At 25.0% G+C, this 17,538-nt stretch overlaps 2 protein-coding genes across 7 annotated transcripts in view; both read left to right on the plus strand.

Moving 5' to 3' along the window:
- The window catches only part of LOC126905646 (uncharacterized), a 35,441-nt gene extending 33,922 nt beyond the window's left edge, over positions 1-1,519 (plus strand). For both annotated transcript variants that reach the window (XM_050685573.1, XM_050685574.1), the window contains one exon: positions 1,307-1,519. In XM_050685573.1, the coding sequence (XP_050541530.1) occupies positions 1,307-1,407 (101 nt within the window). In that variant the 3' untranslated portion in view covers positions 1,408-1,519. The remainder of the gene's footprint in view (positions 1-1,306) is intronic.
- Positions 1,520-2,850: 1,331 nt separating this feature from the next.
- The window catches only part of LOC126905637 (thiamine transporter 2-like), a 22,291-nt gene continuing 7,603 nt past the window's right edge, over positions 2,851-17,538 (plus strand). Inside the window, exons 1-5 of one of the 5 annotated variants that reach the window (XM_050685552.1) lie at positions 2,851-3,114; positions 6,081-6,219; positions 6,282-6,452; positions 9,066-9,282; positions 13,164-13,294. In XM_050685552.1, the coding sequence (XP_050541509.1) occupies positions 6,094-6,219; positions 6,282-6,452; positions 9,066-9,282; positions 13,164-13,294 (645 nt within the window). In that variant the 5' untranslated portion in view covers positions 2,851-3,114; positions 6,081-6,093. Of the gene's footprint in view, positions 3,115-3,647; positions 3,830-5,634; positions 5,763-6,080; positions 6,220-6,281; positions 6,453-9,065; positions 9,283-13,163; positions 13,295-17,538 lie in introns of those variants that run through there. The other 4 variants (XM_050685548.1, XM_050685549.1, XM_050685551.1 and 1 more) reach the window with 4 other exon arrangements.

Below are 17,538 nucleotides of genomic sequence, written 5' to 3' on the forward strand. Positions count from 1 at the left end.
TTATTGTGTGAAAATTCTCAATTTTATTTTTTACATTTTTAACATTATAATGCTATAACTTATTGAAAAGTGTATTGATCAATATAATTTTTTTATGGGAAATACTATTTTCTAATAATCTCTTTTTTATTCGACATACTTTGTCTTAATCAGGATATTAATAAGGAACTAGCAGTTTATGAAGCTTTTGGAATAATCCACCAATTTTTTAAAATTAAACACTATCTAAAGATTTGCATCGAAGCGTTTTTTTTTGATAGTGATTTTAATCACTGTCAGATATCATTATACTTGATCCAACTATGCCACGTCACCACTGTGCTGGGTTGGGTTTTTAATTTTCTGACTGTCTTTAATATTTTATTTATTGAAATAGCAATAAAAATTGAGTAGATCATAAAAAAAATTGTTTTAATTTAATTATAGCTTAAATAATAAACCCTGAAAATTTAAGAAAAAAATGAGATGATCGTTCAACCACTTTTGGATGATTTCGCATGAATTGGCCCTTATACTTAATAACTTATTAATGAGTTGTGATAAATATCAGATTAATGAACAAATATTTCTTAGACTAAGGAAATTATGATTAGTTCTAGAATTTTTTTTCTATCTCTATGTAGTTGAGTATATTGCACCTTTGCAATACATATAAGTATTTTTAATAAGCTTTATTTTTATAATTTCATTATTAATTTTACTTAACATCGTAAAAGTGGTATAATATCAATTGAAATAAAGTTTAATTTATGTTATATTAATTCAATTTTTATAAATTAATTAACTGTTCATACGAACTAATAAAGTATATTTTTTTTATTTACATATGATATTACTTAGTAATTTTACTTTACTTTTTGACAAAAATTAAGAAATACAATGTGTTGTAGCAACACGGATTATAATCAGTTCAGTATTTTTATAAGCAATTAGTTTCAAAAATAAATAACATATAAAAAGCGTTTTCGATACAATGTATGATTAATTTATAAAGTGTGTTATAAATCTATTACAACAGAAACTACAATTAAAACAGAGTAATTTTTTATTATAACTACTTGCCAAATATAGCATTTTCAGAGTAAAAAATGTATTTAAGGAAAAAAATTAGTTTACTTGTTACGTCATACAATTTAAAAATGTCAAAATATTGTTCTAACATTTAAACATTTCCAATTGGCCATATAAGCCTTACGTTCGCCTACTTAATCTGGTAACTCCTACATTATTTATTTAAACATATTTAATTTTGCGAATTTGAACCTTTGTGTATTGATTTTAATAATATTATTTTATTTCGTTTCAGAAATGATAAAAAACGTTGCCAATGATAATAAAGAAGATAAATCTAATATATTGACTTATGATTACGACCAGAAAGTTTGGAAAAAATTATATTCGCAGTAGCTTCTTTTTATAGTTTGTAAAATATACTAAAACTACATTAAAAATATTTCTCTTTAATTTCTATTTTACTATTTCTTGCCAATATGTATCACAGTTATTGAAATATAATGATTTTAATTTATCTCTTAAATAAGACTTTGTAATTATTCGATTCCATCTCCATCATAAGATATTTATTTTGATAGGGAGTCGTGTAAAAAATAAATGTAAGCAACACAATATTTCAAGATTGAAAATTGGCGTATAGCAATGATACAAATATCATAGTTTCACTATAACATAATATTTCAAATTTGTTGACATTATTTGGAGATGAAATCTTATAAGAAGTTATAAAGATGTGTAATATTTGAAAATGTTATTAAATTATAGCAATTAAGACAGGTAAATTACGAAGTAGATTTTCTATACCTGTAACGCGACAAAAACGTACTTCTTATTACCACGCTTATTAATGTCTATGACCTTGAGAATAGACTGTCGTTACGCATTCACCCCAATCCGCTCACCACATGTCGAAAATACTATTTCTGTATAATTTTATTTTGAGTTTCGTACCCGTAAATGTGTGCGTGTCATCAACTTCATATATTAATATTGTTCAAATTTTTATTGTTTATTATGTGATATAAACATTCAAAGGTACAAATTTTTTTGAGTTAATATACATGTTTAATACATAAGGGATTACAAATACAGGTAGCTAGTTGGTTTTTTATGACGTTATTCGCAAGTATATAGCCTTTATTATCAATAGTAGTAAGACACAGTTGTGAGTATATAAATACACTAACTGCCAATACAGAAATTATACAGAGTGTTCAGTACCCGTTTCCTGACTTACTGAACACCCTGTATATATTGATAGCCATAAATGACAAACATAACTTTAGGGAGAAGTTTTTAGTATTTTCGCCTCACAAATGTAGTATCTATTGTTTCAGTATTTTGAAAGGCATCAGAGTTGCTACAACCCAACCCCTCCTAAATCCACCTTATATTATTATCAATCATGTATAGAAAAAGGAATTTAATTGTGATTATGACTACTTTAAATAATAGCTAAATTAATTACGATTTAAAAAATCATTTGTGGATATTAGTTTACCAATATTCATATGGTCATTTATTGTTGTACGAGAAATCAACTGTTATTAAAAAAATTATTTAAGTAATAATTAATTTTAATAATGCCATACTCTGTACGTGTCAGTATCTGTACAACTTAACATATAACTGCACTGAACGTTGAGAACGAGTTTTTAACTAGTATACGAAGTGTTATACCTTCACCATAGGTAAGTAGTTATTATAAGTAGTTATCAAAGTGTAGATTACGTTGTTTTCTTCCATGAACTAAAAATCATTTTTTTTTATATTGAGAAGACATTAATGTTATTTTATCATTTACTATGTGTCATCTATAATCTTTATGGCGTGTTATCATATGTCAGCAATGTTATTGTTAAACTGTAAATGAAACTGTGCTTATTTAAAATCAATTACTTTACATCACTTAAAAAGTAAATGTTCGTGTACATGTTTATTCTGTGCTTTTACTGTAGTATTTGTTATTAAGTTAAAATAAATTAACTTATATTATAATCGGAATTGTGTACATATTATCTATGTGGTATCTCAAGTCCTCGATTCAAGTACAATTACAATTAATAATTTTAAAAATTATTTAAGATAAAAAATAATCAAGTAATTTTTATTTTTAATTTAGTTTATTTTTATCTTTTATGTATTATCTTTTTTATTGCGATTGAAAGACTAAAATTGAATTTTTAATACTCAAATTATACAGAATACATTTTGTTTTAAGGTTAATAATACAATTACACAAATAACTAAATTTCGTCAATATGTACTTAATTACTTTTTATATGAAGACATCGCTACTCAAAGTAACGCGTTTATTATAAAATACTCAATTACTCACAAAATAAATTAAATATTTAAAATATAGTTTTGTTTGTCTTTAATATTATTATTACATACATATTGAACTAGCTTGTAAAATATATCCACTTGATTTTTTTCAAATAGTAACGCACATAATTAATTTGCTTATATAATAGATAATGATCTAATTAATCATATGGAAGGTTAATAAATACTTCCGAACACGTATTTATAACATATGATTATTTTAAAATATAAACTGGGAGGGAAGGTATTGGTTTAACAATTTATATTATAAGATTTCTCATTCTGTTCACCTATAAAAAAGTTAATAAACTTCGAAATACGGTTCTAAAAGTTGTTATTAACCCGTCATTTTTTAAATTAGATAATCATGCATTATAAATATATACCAATAGAAGCTCTATTCGCAAAGTTACATACTTTTTGGAAAAAGTTTACATCTACGGAAAAACTATTACTGTAGTGTATTAGTTTTAATTATCATCCACAAGTAAGGTGAATTTTATTCATACAATCTTTCAAACAATTTATTTCATTGATAAGTTCTGGAATTATCTGTAAAAATAACAGATTTATATTTGTACTATATTGTTTCGAAAATGAAAATAAGCATCTTTAATAAATATTCTGGTTAATGATGCGCATTGATTTTTTTCTTTTAGAACCGCCTTAAATTGTTTCATTGAGAATTATTTGGTAAACTAGAGCATAGTAAAAGTTTTTGGGAACAGAGAACTGTAACCCCTTGAACAACCCTCTTTTTGGGTTTTAAAAATTATCTGGAGTTGCTTAACCCCAAATGAAAAGAACATTTCAAATTCAATTCCTATGTTTTTACTTTAATTTCTTTATTCTAATGAAATGATAAATTATTTTTATATTAAGTTAACAAATCTTCAAATGACATTTTGTACAAATTATACAAAGTGATCGATTAAGAATAAGAACTTTCTCAGATACTCGTCCTATCAGAAATAAAAAACCTTAACTCTAATTTATTTAAATGACAACCACTATTTCAAAAGAATAATGTTGACGCCTTTTTTAGATATAAGGCATGAAAATATAAAATACTTTATGATTGATAAATCAAAATGTTTTATATAAAATATGTAAAGGATGAGTCTCGTGGTTGGGTACAGTTCATACTGGTGTATGTGTAGTTCCATCCTCTCTATTTTTAAATGAGTTATTTTCCATAGAGATAAAGAACGACTATTTCAAAAAAATAATAATTATAGTAATAAAAATACGATTTTTATATTTTTACTATTTTTTATTTTTTACTAATGATAAAAAATGTGCTTTGACCATAGCCTAATAAATTTATAAAAAAACATTTCAACGAAATGATAATTGGATCAATAGTTTGGGTTTGTCATAACTTCGTAATTATACACTATAATATATAAAATATTTTCCACCAAAGAAAAATTAATTCATTTTTTTGGAGTAATCTTTAAATGTTAAAATTGTAACCTCTTAATTGTTATATTATATAAATATTATAATAATATTTGTATTGCTAAAAAAATTAAATATAAAATGAAATGAAAAATATAGAGAGCATATTTATTTATATTTTTTTATAAATGTGTTTGGATAATCAATTATATTTCATGACCAGATTTTCAGTAAAAATAAGTTGTTGAGAATGAGTCAAAAATCGCTCTTTTATGGGCCTGTTTTTGAGAGGGAAATTGATATTTTATAGTTAGTTAAAGATGCTTCTTATGGGTTACTCAATTAAACTTAAAGGGACAAATACGCAACCTATTATTATATTATTTGAGTTAATATTATATACGGTCCTTGGTGTTTTGTTGCTATAATTACCGTAATAATGTTTATTAGAAAAATTTTCAATATTAAATTATAATTACAATAAAATTGTAAATGTTAATATCTATTACAAATAAAAAGAAATGAATAGTGCATGCATGGTAAATAAAAATAAAAATAAAAGGGAGCTCAATCCTCCAAATTTTATAGCAAGTTTTCGCGTTTATTGAAGAGTTAATTCTAACTCCATTAGGATTTATTTTTCTATAAAATGAATAAAAGTGAACATTTATTTATTTTTAATATACTGACTTGTATGTTATAATGTGTAATTAACAGTGGAACTCAGTGATAATATATCGTTTAATTTTATCTAAGGTCATAAATGGACTATTATTTATATATATATCTGACCTAAAATCAGTAAATTTGTGTAGAGCCAATTATAATGGATTCAATAAAATTAAATAATTTAAGAATGTTTTCATAAAGTTAAAATTGAATTGATTTTAAAATTTCAGTATACTAGTTTTGTATGAAACAGTATTTGCTACTTCTTATATTTTATAAAAAATAGATAAAAAAATATATTATTTTATGTGCGTTTTTTCAAAGAAATAGTTTACTTCATGTGATTGAAAGTAAATAATTAAGTTTCATAAATTATATTATGTTAGACCATTTAATTTATAAAAAATGCCTAAAAAAATAACTTGTATAATTATTAAATTTTAATTGAATTTAGTTTAACAATAATTAAGTGTCTTTAAAAACTATTAAAAAAATAGAAAAAATGTGTTTCTTTTTATTTCTTTTTTTTAATTTTTTAATTTTAAATGGTTTACTCATTCTTATTATTAGAAAATAAGTTATTTTAAATTAAAATAAATAAACTTTTTAATTTTATTACAGTGATAATATTTAAGTTTGTAAATAGTAATATTCTATTTTAATTATAGAGTTAATTTCACCATGGAAGAATGGATAAAAATCACATTATATTTATGTATGTTTGCTTTTTTTCGGGATTTTCGTCCAGTAGATTCTTTTTATACTGCTTATCTGTCAAGTCCAGCTGTAAATTTTACTAGCGAACAAGTTAATAACTTAATATATACAAAAATGAAATTTTATCTTGATGGTTTCTTTGTTATTTATAGATTAGTGAAGATATTTATCCAGTTAATGCTTACTCATGTACAAGTGTTACTATTATAATTTTTCTCATTACTGACTTTTTCCGTTATAAACCTATTGTGGTTCTGGATGCTCTTTGTTCAATGTTGATATACATTATGGTAATGAAACCTATTACTTTGTTAAAAGTACAAGTAAGTAATTTTTATTAATAAATTATTTAATATTATACTTATATATATATATATATATATATATATATATATGGGTATACCGTATGTATACTCATTTATTAAGGAATAATGCCGTAAGTTAATTTTATGACATTATAGTTTAATAATTATATTTTGTCTGTAAATATGCTACTAAGGTAAAATACAGGAAATAAATTTATAATACAACTTAAATTATTATAATATAAAATAAAACATAATTTTACAAATTGTCAAAATTTTGTTACTTCAAAAACTGATATCGTTTTATAAAACATAAAATAATAGTAATAGGTTCACAACGATCTTGTATATACTAACAAATGATAATCAGAATGTACTGTGTGAACAAAAATTCCTTAGTAATAATGATCATAATAATTTTAAAAGTAGTTTTTTTTCTAAAAAGCAATGTAATGAACAAAAAAAAAAGGTCTTTAGAACAACCATATTTCGTAGAAATCAGCTTCAAAAAATATTGATAGCGGTGGCCCAGGTAAACCGATCATCCCTATCGTCCTCCTTGAATAAGCTCCTGGTATTCACAGTAATTAGTATTATTCTAATTTTAATACTGAATGAACGGTGGTATTCATGGTTGGTTAGTTAACGTTCGTGGTTTTTTTTTTCTTAAGTTTTTACGTATGTCGAGAATAAGGAATAAGGTGAGTGGACTGTATGAATGAATGAAGAATGAATTTTACAATATACATGAATCATAAAATCTTATATGCACCAATGTGGATACACATTAGAGACACTTAATACTAATGCCACAATGACGCTGATATTAACTAATAATAAATTATAAATGCGAGTAAGCCTTTTAAAGAAAATGAACAAGCATTATACTTATTGGCTGAATTTATTGATATTATTAAAATGGCTGGTGATATTGTTGAACATTGATAGGATCAATTGAAGTCGAATAGCTGACCAACGTGTACAATATGCTGTGAACGGTAATTTTACTTATTTAATTTACTTTTACAACAAAACGAATACAAAACTACTGGCTCGCAAGCGCCATAGAGTAGAGCTTATAGCTGAAAAAAGGTTTAGATGGCGGCGACAATTCAGACATAGAAAGAAGACTCGATGTGTATCCAACAAATACTATCTTTAGTATCAATGATATTAATAAAGTTTTGTTATGAGAAATGACAGATAATAGGTTGAATTGATTGAAATAGATTTTCGAATAAAAGAATTTAAATAGGAATTTTTGTAGATATAATAATTTTTGTAGTTATTTGCAATCATTATTAATAGTTGATTTGGGTTTCGAATTTCATAATGTCATACTCCAATGAACTAATTATATTATATTTGTTGATGTCAAATATGTTATTGTTTCAGTATCTAAAATTTAATATAGATTATTAGTAAAACTTATTATTCAAAGTTATTAATTTCTACAAATTAATATTACTATTCTAAATAATCGATTCCAATGGAGCGTAAATATAATTTTTAAATTATATAATTTTTAAAGTGAGCATTTAGATACGAAAAACAACTTAGTAAACTAATATAAATGATATGTACAAATTTATAGATTAGTTATCTAAAAAAATTAAGTTCTTTATTTAATTTTATATATCATAATCAACTGATAAATGTAAGTACATAGTTTTTAAATAAAAAAAAAAAAATCAATTATTTAAGTTTTGGAAAATATTTAAACTTAATAAAAATATATAATTAATCACTGTATGATTGAACTTTTTTCAGTAGAATTTTTACAGAATGTAAAAGTAACAGATGATTAAAAATGTTCTCATACATTATTTAAAATAAATTTAATTCTATTAAAAAATATATAATAAAATAATAATCAACCATAAACATCATTTTAAACATAATATTTAATGATACTGTTAATAAATTGACACGACTTACGTCGCAAAAATGTGGTCGACACTGGTTTTGAGGGTAGAAACCCGTGGGCCGTTTATTAAATGAGCAACAACAGGTTATTTTAACAAAAAAAAATAAAACCGAAAAAATGAACACTAATAATAATCTTCGCATTATATCGCGGCACTTTCGCTGGCGTCGACGACGCGATGTACGGCGTGATCCTTGGGCGACAAAAGGTTAGCAGCATTGATGGCGACGGTGCGTTGGTCCGGATCGGTTCGTTGACAACTCTCACAACGGGTAGAAGACTGCTGTCTCGTTTGCGGCGGGTCGTCATCGGCCGTTTGGCACTTTTTGGACTTTGCCCAGTGGCGTATGGCACGCAATGTTGGTCAGTTATAGTAGAACGACGTCTGATAAAGGTGGCACGAGTCGCTGGGCATCGTGTATAACGCAGCGTCGAAATAAAAATAGATTTAAAAGTTATAAACAAAATTATGAACAAAAAATCCAATTGATTTTGATAAAAATTACTTTGTCTAATAACTAAAAACTGTTTTAAATATTTTATAATAACATTACTATTTTTGTTTTTTTTTTAATGTAAAATTGTTTACACTATGAATAGTTTAGATTTTTTGTGTCTCATCCAATTTGAATGTTACATTAGGCTTATTTTGGAAAGAAATATTAAGTAATATTTTTATATATGATGAATATTTGTCATTGCAGATTGCAATGGGTCTTACAGGATTATCGTCAGCCACTGAATTAGCATACTCGTCATACATTTATGCAAAAATTCGAAATAGAGCACTTTACCAAAAGATGACTGGATTTATTAGAGGGTCATATCTTATGGGTAAATGTTTATCTGCAGCAGTCTCACAAATATTGGTATCTTATTCTGAAAAAAAATATGATTTACTTGTTTATCTTTCCTTAGCAGGTAATTAAATTATAATTCATATTGTTCCTTAGTTATTTAACACTGTTAAACCTTAGAAGTTAAACAATTATTCAAAAACTATTACATTAAATCTGCTTGTTTTCTTAAAAAAAAAATAAGACTATTCATTTAAAAGAACATTATTAAATTTTAGTTTTATCAAAACTAGGTTTTGTCCAAAATCTTAAAAATGTTTGTCATTTATCTTATTTCATGGTACTGATTTTTTTTAATGTCACTTTCTTAATATCTAATTTTTGCAGTTAAGTAAACACCCTAGATAGTTTAGCTTAACAATGTCAGACCGAATTATCGTTTCAACCGAGTAATACAGTTCATTTAAATATTTAAATGGGGAAAATAGGAATTATATAGGATGATTCATTAAGATACTAATTTTTTCAGAAACAATTGAACATTTAAAATTTTTATAAGGAAAAATAATGTTTGATTTAAAAAAATATACAATAATATGTAGTTAATTTTTTTTTCATAAACTTGTATGGAATATAATAGTAGGGGTGACTGGGTGAGGGAACTATAGTCACCTTAGCAAAAATTGTTATATCTCTGGTTCTAAGACTCTAAATGTCATGCTATTACAACAAATGGATGCATAAACATATTGACAGCATTATGTCAAAGTCTCAGATTTTTAAAACATAATCTTATATATATATACAGAGTGATTTTTTTATCATAACCCACTCAATTACTTACAGAATAATAATAATTTAAACATTTTTTTTTTTTATTATCTTTAGTTACATATTATTCTTGAATTTTTAACTATGTAATACTTTTTAAGTTCATCCCTTATGCCTTGGAGGGGGGTAAACTTTGTTTTTTTAAATGGTAACACATATTTTTAATTTAATAAAATGTTTGAGTTTTTAATTTGAAAGTAAATGGCATTTGAATTTTTAATATAACTTAATTCGTTTATTAGATATAAACATTTAAAGTTTCAAAATTTCGAGTTAATATACATGTATAATACACAAGGGATTACAAATATAGGTAGCTAATTGGTTCTTTATGACATCAATATTCGCAGGTACACAGCATTGTTATTATCAATTGTAGTAAGGCACATTGTTATGAGTTTATAAATACACCAACTGACAATACAAAAAGTATATCTATTGATAGTCATAATTGATAATAAACAATCCGTGACTGCGATAGCAATATCATAAAAAACCAATTAGCTACCTGTATTTGTAATCCCTTGTGTATTATACCTATATATTAACTCAAAAATTTGAAACTTTAAATGTTTATATCTAATAAACAAATTAAGTTTTATTAAAAATTCAAATGCCATTTATTATTGAATTAAAAACTTGAACATTTTATTAAATTAAAAATATGTGTTACCATTTAAAAAAACAAAGTTGACACCCTTACCAGGCATAAGGGATGAACTTAAAAAGTATTGCATAGTTAATAATTCAAGAATAATGTGTAACTAAAGATAATAATAATAAAAAAAAATTTTTAAATTATTATTATTCTGTAAGTAATTGAGTGGGTTATGATAAAAAAATCACCCTGATATAAATATATATATATTTTAATTAAAATGAACGGTATTCTCCCTACCCTGGGAGAATATCGGTCATACATAAATACATGTAAAAAGATAGTGAAAAAATTATTTTTAAAAAAATTATTGAAATATAGTTCATATAAATTATAAATATATAATAATTTGCTTACCTTAAATTAAATTGCTTAAAACATTTTTTTTAGCTAATTGAAAACTTTTTATACACATTTAATCGTGAAAACGTTTTTTTCATAATATCGTTCTAATAAAAATAAGGTTTTTTATCATTCTTAATGTATACATATGGTCAACATAATTTTAGATGCATGTGTTATGAGATAATAATGAGATGACTGGTATTACCTACTGACCATAGTTCCCCCAGTCATTCCTATACGTCTATTAATTGTTATCAATGACTTCTATATACAAAATAGTAGAATAATAATAGAAATTTGACTTAAAAACACTAAACTTTAACATGCTAAAACAGACAAATGGTTGATCGGATAAAAAAATTATAAGAACAAAATGTATTACACATTTTTTTCTATCATATTATTAAGATAATAAATATAGTTTAAAAAAACTATAAAAACACGCTTTTAAAGCACATCGAACTAAAAAGTTAAAAATAATTTTTAAAATAAGCTTAAAACAATAATGAACGAAAAATACTAGTATTATTGTGATAAAAGCGTCGGGCACTCAATATACGAAAAATATGACTCAAAGTATCCACGCTTTTATCACAATAATACTAGTATTTTTCGTTCATTATTGTTTTAAGCTTATTTTAAAAATTATTTTTAACTTTTTAGTTTCATGTTATGATAGTAGTTACTATCAATATCATGGTTGTAACGGGTAACCGGATATCAGGGTTCGATTCCGGGGAGGGAGTCTGAGAAACGGCTACCACATCCAAGAAAAGCAGCAGGCGCGTAAATCACCCACTCCCGGAATATAGAGGTAGTGACGAAAAATGTCGATATATATATACATACATACATATACATAGTTAGGTGACATAAGTACGTAAACGTATCATGCACTAGGTATAGCCTATTTTTGTGGGCGGAGGGAACGTTATAAATATATATACGTAAGGCGTATTACACGCGGGCGGTATTGGTCAGTCAAAATAAAAATTTGTTTATAAATATATAATTGATGTCACGCACGCGTGTACGGGTACGTAATCCAAAAATAAAATTTTACAGGAAAATATTGTTATCGTCGAGAAGTGAGTGGGGTGGGGTGAATGCGTTATGACTAGTTATGAGCATTTTCTAATATTTTAAACTATCGAATACTATTCGAATTGTTTTTGTAAAACCGAATAGTGTGCTTTTAGTAGTGATGGGAAATATCGAACAGTAACTATCGAACTATTCGATTATAGTTTACTGTTCGAACTATTCGATAGTTACACATATATTCAAATATTTATAAAAACTATTCGATAGTCTATTCGAATAGTTTTTAAAACTATTCGGTACCTCCATTCGAATATTTTTTAAAATATTTGAAAATGCCCATCACTAATTTTTTTTATTATTAATTGTATCCTATTTATAATCGTAGTACCCTGAATAAACAGTTTTAAACAATCTTATTTAGTCGTTAGTGTTATTAAAACAGCAAAATTATAAATCTGACTATAATTTTACATAAGACCAATGTCTTAAAAAATTTAACTTGACATATTTTTTTTACGAAACATTTTGTTGTAAAGTGATTATTTCGAGAATTAAGAATGATTTATTTTCAAAAAATGAATTTTAGCAAATTATTTTTTTATTTTATTTTTTTGAGCAAGTACAAATAATTTTAGAAGAAAATATTAAAATGTATAATTTATATTCTATACATTGTTACGCTAAGTGTTCAATGATTAACCGACTAATAAAAATAGTTCATATAATTTTTAAAGAGGAGCAGTATTTATTGTTATCGCCACTTTACTTGCTCAAAAAAATAAAATAAAAAAAATTTTATCTCTGAAGCGATGAAAAAAAAAACTTTAACTACATTTTAATGTAGAATTTTTTGAATCAAACGATGTTTTTTTTTTAAATGTTCAATTGTTTTCGAGAAAATGAGTGACTCTGTATACTTGAATATTGTTTCCTCTATTTCAAAATTAAAAAAAAAAAAATATTTTATGATTATCAAGTGTTGTATCTTTTATCCACTCTTATTGAAATTACCACAAAGTAACTGAGTACAACAAGTTACCTATCGAACTGTATAGGTTAACTAAAATTAATAGATTGATTACATAACTTTTGTATTTAACATTTAAAAATATATTTTTATAATTTAGGTTCAACATCGGCTTTTATTTTTTCTTTTCTTTTGCCTCGTGTAAAAGCTAGTATTTATTTTTATCCAGAAGTTCCTTCTTCTAATAGAAAACAATGCAATTATAAAACTTTAGAAAATTTATCTTTGAAAGTAAGTACAATTTTTAAGTTATTATATTATTTCCTTAATAAAATTAGTAAATTTGAACATAAAAAATAGAAAAAGTAGATTTTACTGATTTAAAAATTTAAAAATAATGATAGTTTATAAAATTGAGTTTAGTCATATTAATCAAACGATATTGATATAAAACAAACAAATTTTTAAAATATATGGAGGAGTGTAGTTTATTCTGTCAAATGCAATAACTTTTGACTATCTGAATGCTTTACTTTATTTTTTTTCATATTTTAAATTGCAGTTGCGACACTTTTATCATATTTCTTTTTTTAAATGGATTGATGTGATAATTGATGAAAGATGGATTTTGTACTGCGGTGTTAGTTGGTCAATTTACCGTATACATGTAGTAGGGCGACGGTAATAAAGGTGGCGCAAGTGACAGGGTTCTGTTTAACATAAAGCGACACAGAACCGTGCCATGGGTTATAAGTCCAGTTAGTATTGAGTAAGGTTAAATGTACAAAGTAATATATAAACAATTGTTTAACCAGATTATTTTACTCGAAAAAACAAAATAATGAAAACATTTATTGAATCTTGTAATTTTGCATTTCAATATCATGATTTTTTATTTATAATGTGTTGAGGCCACGTAAAACGTTATAATACGTTTCACCATGCCGCTAATGATACTGAGTCCCTCCTAACAGTGCGCGACAACAGTATAACCACTACCACGATTGATAACGGTTTCAGCAACGTTATCAATCAGCCGGCCACCTGTTACACACAACAAAACACAGTAATTTTATAGGGTAGAGTTATAATATAGTTATAGTTTTTTGAGTTGTTGAAAAATAGTTTGAATATTTTTAAGAGAAATTTTTGTGCAATTCTTTTCTTAATTATTCGCTATATTTTACAGCCATAGGGCTCGCATTGTTTATTTAATCTAGTCAAAAGTGTGATATTCTAACTTGAACTGTAATATTTGTGATCAACTATTTCTATTATTGTATTGACTCTGTGTATTACTTGTTGGAAAAAGTTGTGTGTTGTGGTCTGTCTGTTCTATTGTATTATATTTAACTGTGTGTTATTAGTGTTAAGAGCAGCTGGCCAGTTTACATTAATCATCTCACTGTGAGTATTGACTTTATAAATTGTAGTATAAGTAACTTAAGTTTATCTTACAATTGCATCTACATATTTGTTAGTCTTATTAGTGTAAATTGAATTATTGAACAAATTGTTGTGTGTTGAGTTAAATTTGTATTATATTACCATCCTCGCGCATAAGGCAAGGGGATTACAGTCATAAGGACTTGAGCATATAATTCAAATTAAATCAAAGAAATTTTTTATATATATTATTTATTTAATAGTTTGTATTTATTGTTAAATTTTTTATAGGTTTATTGTGTACAATATTTTTCAGAGTTTAAATTTATTTTATTATTGTTGAGCCAGAAGGGCTATCCTTTATATTTTATTTATTACTGTTGATTGTTGTCTTCCGATTTTATTAATATATCTGTGATAAGTGCAATTGAATTATTTATTTATTTAGTTTAAGAGTACACACAAAAACATATATACACACAGTACACACTTGAGCACTACATAGATCACTGGTTTTGCGCAGGCGACCCCTCCCATCTCCAGTGACTCTATTACCACACTACACACTTACAGGTTGGTCAGCCTTGGAGTGGTATACCAAGAAGCTAAACCGTTTGGTAAATAGGGCGTAGTGACCGGGTAAAGTATTTTACTATTTAATACCCCCGGCCCAAACATAATGCATAAAAAAAGAGTTAATCATTTAGAAATTATATTTTTTCTAAAAAAATAATATTTTTTAATAAATTAGATAATTACAAAAAAATTGAAAATTATTAGTTTAATTATTCAAATAATATAAAATAATTTATAAACCTCATTTATTTCAAAATAAGTATAATCTGTAGTCTTTTAAAACTATATTGGACTAAGCCCCAAATCAAATTTCTTTCACTAAATGCCATTTCAAAAATTGTGTATTTAATACAGTAAAATGACAATAGAAATTTGCCTAATATCACTTAACTTTAACAAGCTGTAACGAACGAACTGTTAATCGGATAAAAAAAATTATAAGAATAAAATTGTTTATTTTATTTACAATTTGAAATACACAATCTGTACAACATAGCACAATAAGTATATATGATTTTTTAATAGTTGCATGAATATTTTGAATTAAGAAATCACCCATTGGTGATACTAGGCTGGGAATCTTGGCTAGTTGGCTGTCTAGAGTCTAGAATTAAAATTGTTTGTAATTTTTTTCTCTATCATATTATAAAGTTAAAAATAAGGGTTCCCATTTAAGAAAATTATAAATAAGGGATTTTATCCTTGAAGGGACGAAAAAAATAATGGTTTGACCACATATTATTGTAGAGTTTTTTGAACTTGATATTTTTTCTTAATAATACAATTTAAAATTCTCAATATTTTCTGAGAAAATGAATGTCTTACCAGATTTTGATCATTCTGTATAAAATACGTCAATAAAGTATCAAAAATGTTTATAATCCAAATACAGGGCGATTCAAATTAATTAAATGAAAAATAAAAGTAATAATTTTTTTTTTTAGTTTCTTTTATTTCATTGTTTCATTATATTTTTTAATCATAAAGTTTTTTTATATTCATTCCTTATACCTTATAAGGGTGTCAAATTTAATTTTTCAAATGGCAACATTCCTAATTATCTAATTTATTTAATAGATGATGTCTTATTAAGAAAATGATTGGTGTTAACTACTTTTCGTTCAAATTTTCGGAAATTATTGACATATTTATATAGTGGTAAGAGGAAGAGTACGAGCGGGAAATGTTTAGTTATAATAAATATAGTTAAAAAAAACTGAAAAACACGCTTTTAAAGCATACCGAACTAAAAAGTTATAAATAATTTCAAAAATAACCTTAAAACAATAAATCTAGTATTTTTTGTTCATTATTTTTTTAAGCTTATTTTTAAAACTATTTTTAACTTTTTAGTTCGATTTGCTTTAAAAGCAACTTTAAAGTTTTTTTAAACTATATTTATTTTTCACTTTTTAGTTTTTTATGACATCGCTGCCACAGTCACGGAGTGTTTATTATCAATTATCACTAGCAATTGATATAATTTCTGTATTTCCAGTTAGTGTGTTTATAAACTTACAACAATGGGTCTTATTACCATTGATAATAAACGCTATATGCTTGCTAATATCGTCATAAAAAACCAATTAGCTACCTGTATTTGTAATTCCTTATGTATTATACATGTATTTTAACTCAAAAAAATTTGAATCTTTAAATGTTTATATCTAATAATAAAGAATAAAAATTTGTTTATATATATTTATATTTATACATAAAGGTGATTTTTTTATCATAATCCACTCAATTACTTACAAAATAGATATATTTAAACTTTTTTTTTTTTTTTTGGTTATCTTTAGTTACACATTATTCTTGAATTATTAACTATGTGATACTTTTTAAGTTCATCTTTTATGCCTTATAAGGGGGTCAATTTTGTTTTTTTAAATGGTAACACATATTTTTAATATAATAAAATGTTTGGATTTATAATTCATGTATAATACACAAGGGATTACAAATACTGGTAGCTATATATATATAAATATAATATTGATGATACCCCCGCATGTATGGATACGAAAACCAAAAATTATTGCGTTACGAAAGTCTAGTCTCAAGGCCATAGACGACGGGATACGCGAGAAGAATAACACGTGGCGCGTGGAGATTTACAGACAACAAATACACAACATACATGTGAAAGCTCTTACCGACCAGTAATTTTCTTAATTAGATCATTTTATATTTTATAAGTTAATTAAATATGTATGTTGTCATTTCAAAAAAAATGTTGACGCTCTTTTATTATATATAGGATGAAGATATAAAATACTTAATGATAAATATAAGAAAAATATAGTATACCTTTTAGGTATATTATACCTAAAAAGAACCAAAATTGTTCAATATTATTTTTCGATCACTTAAGTGATTCATGATAAGTGAATCACCTATAGTTTGTTTAACTTAAGCTCGATGATTTTGTAATGACTGATAGAACATGTAAAAGTCGTCCATGATTTGATATTTATTTCAATATTACTGGTGGTGAGGAGAGGTTTTACTATTTTTATGACGAAATTTTTCGGTTTCACTTTTGCTACCTTTTTTTTTTTTTTTTTTTTTTT

This window comes from Daktulosphaira vitifoliae, unplaced genomic scaffold, assembly GCF_025091365.1.
Source record: "Daktulosphaira vitifoliae isolate Bord-2020 unplaced genomic scaffold, ASM2509136v1 Scaffold_4, whole genome shotgun sequence".
In the NCBI taxonomy this organism is placed as follows: domain Eukaryota; kingdom Metazoa; phylum Arthropoda; class Insecta; order Hemiptera; family Phylloxeridae; genus Daktulosphaira; species Daktulosphaira vitifoliae.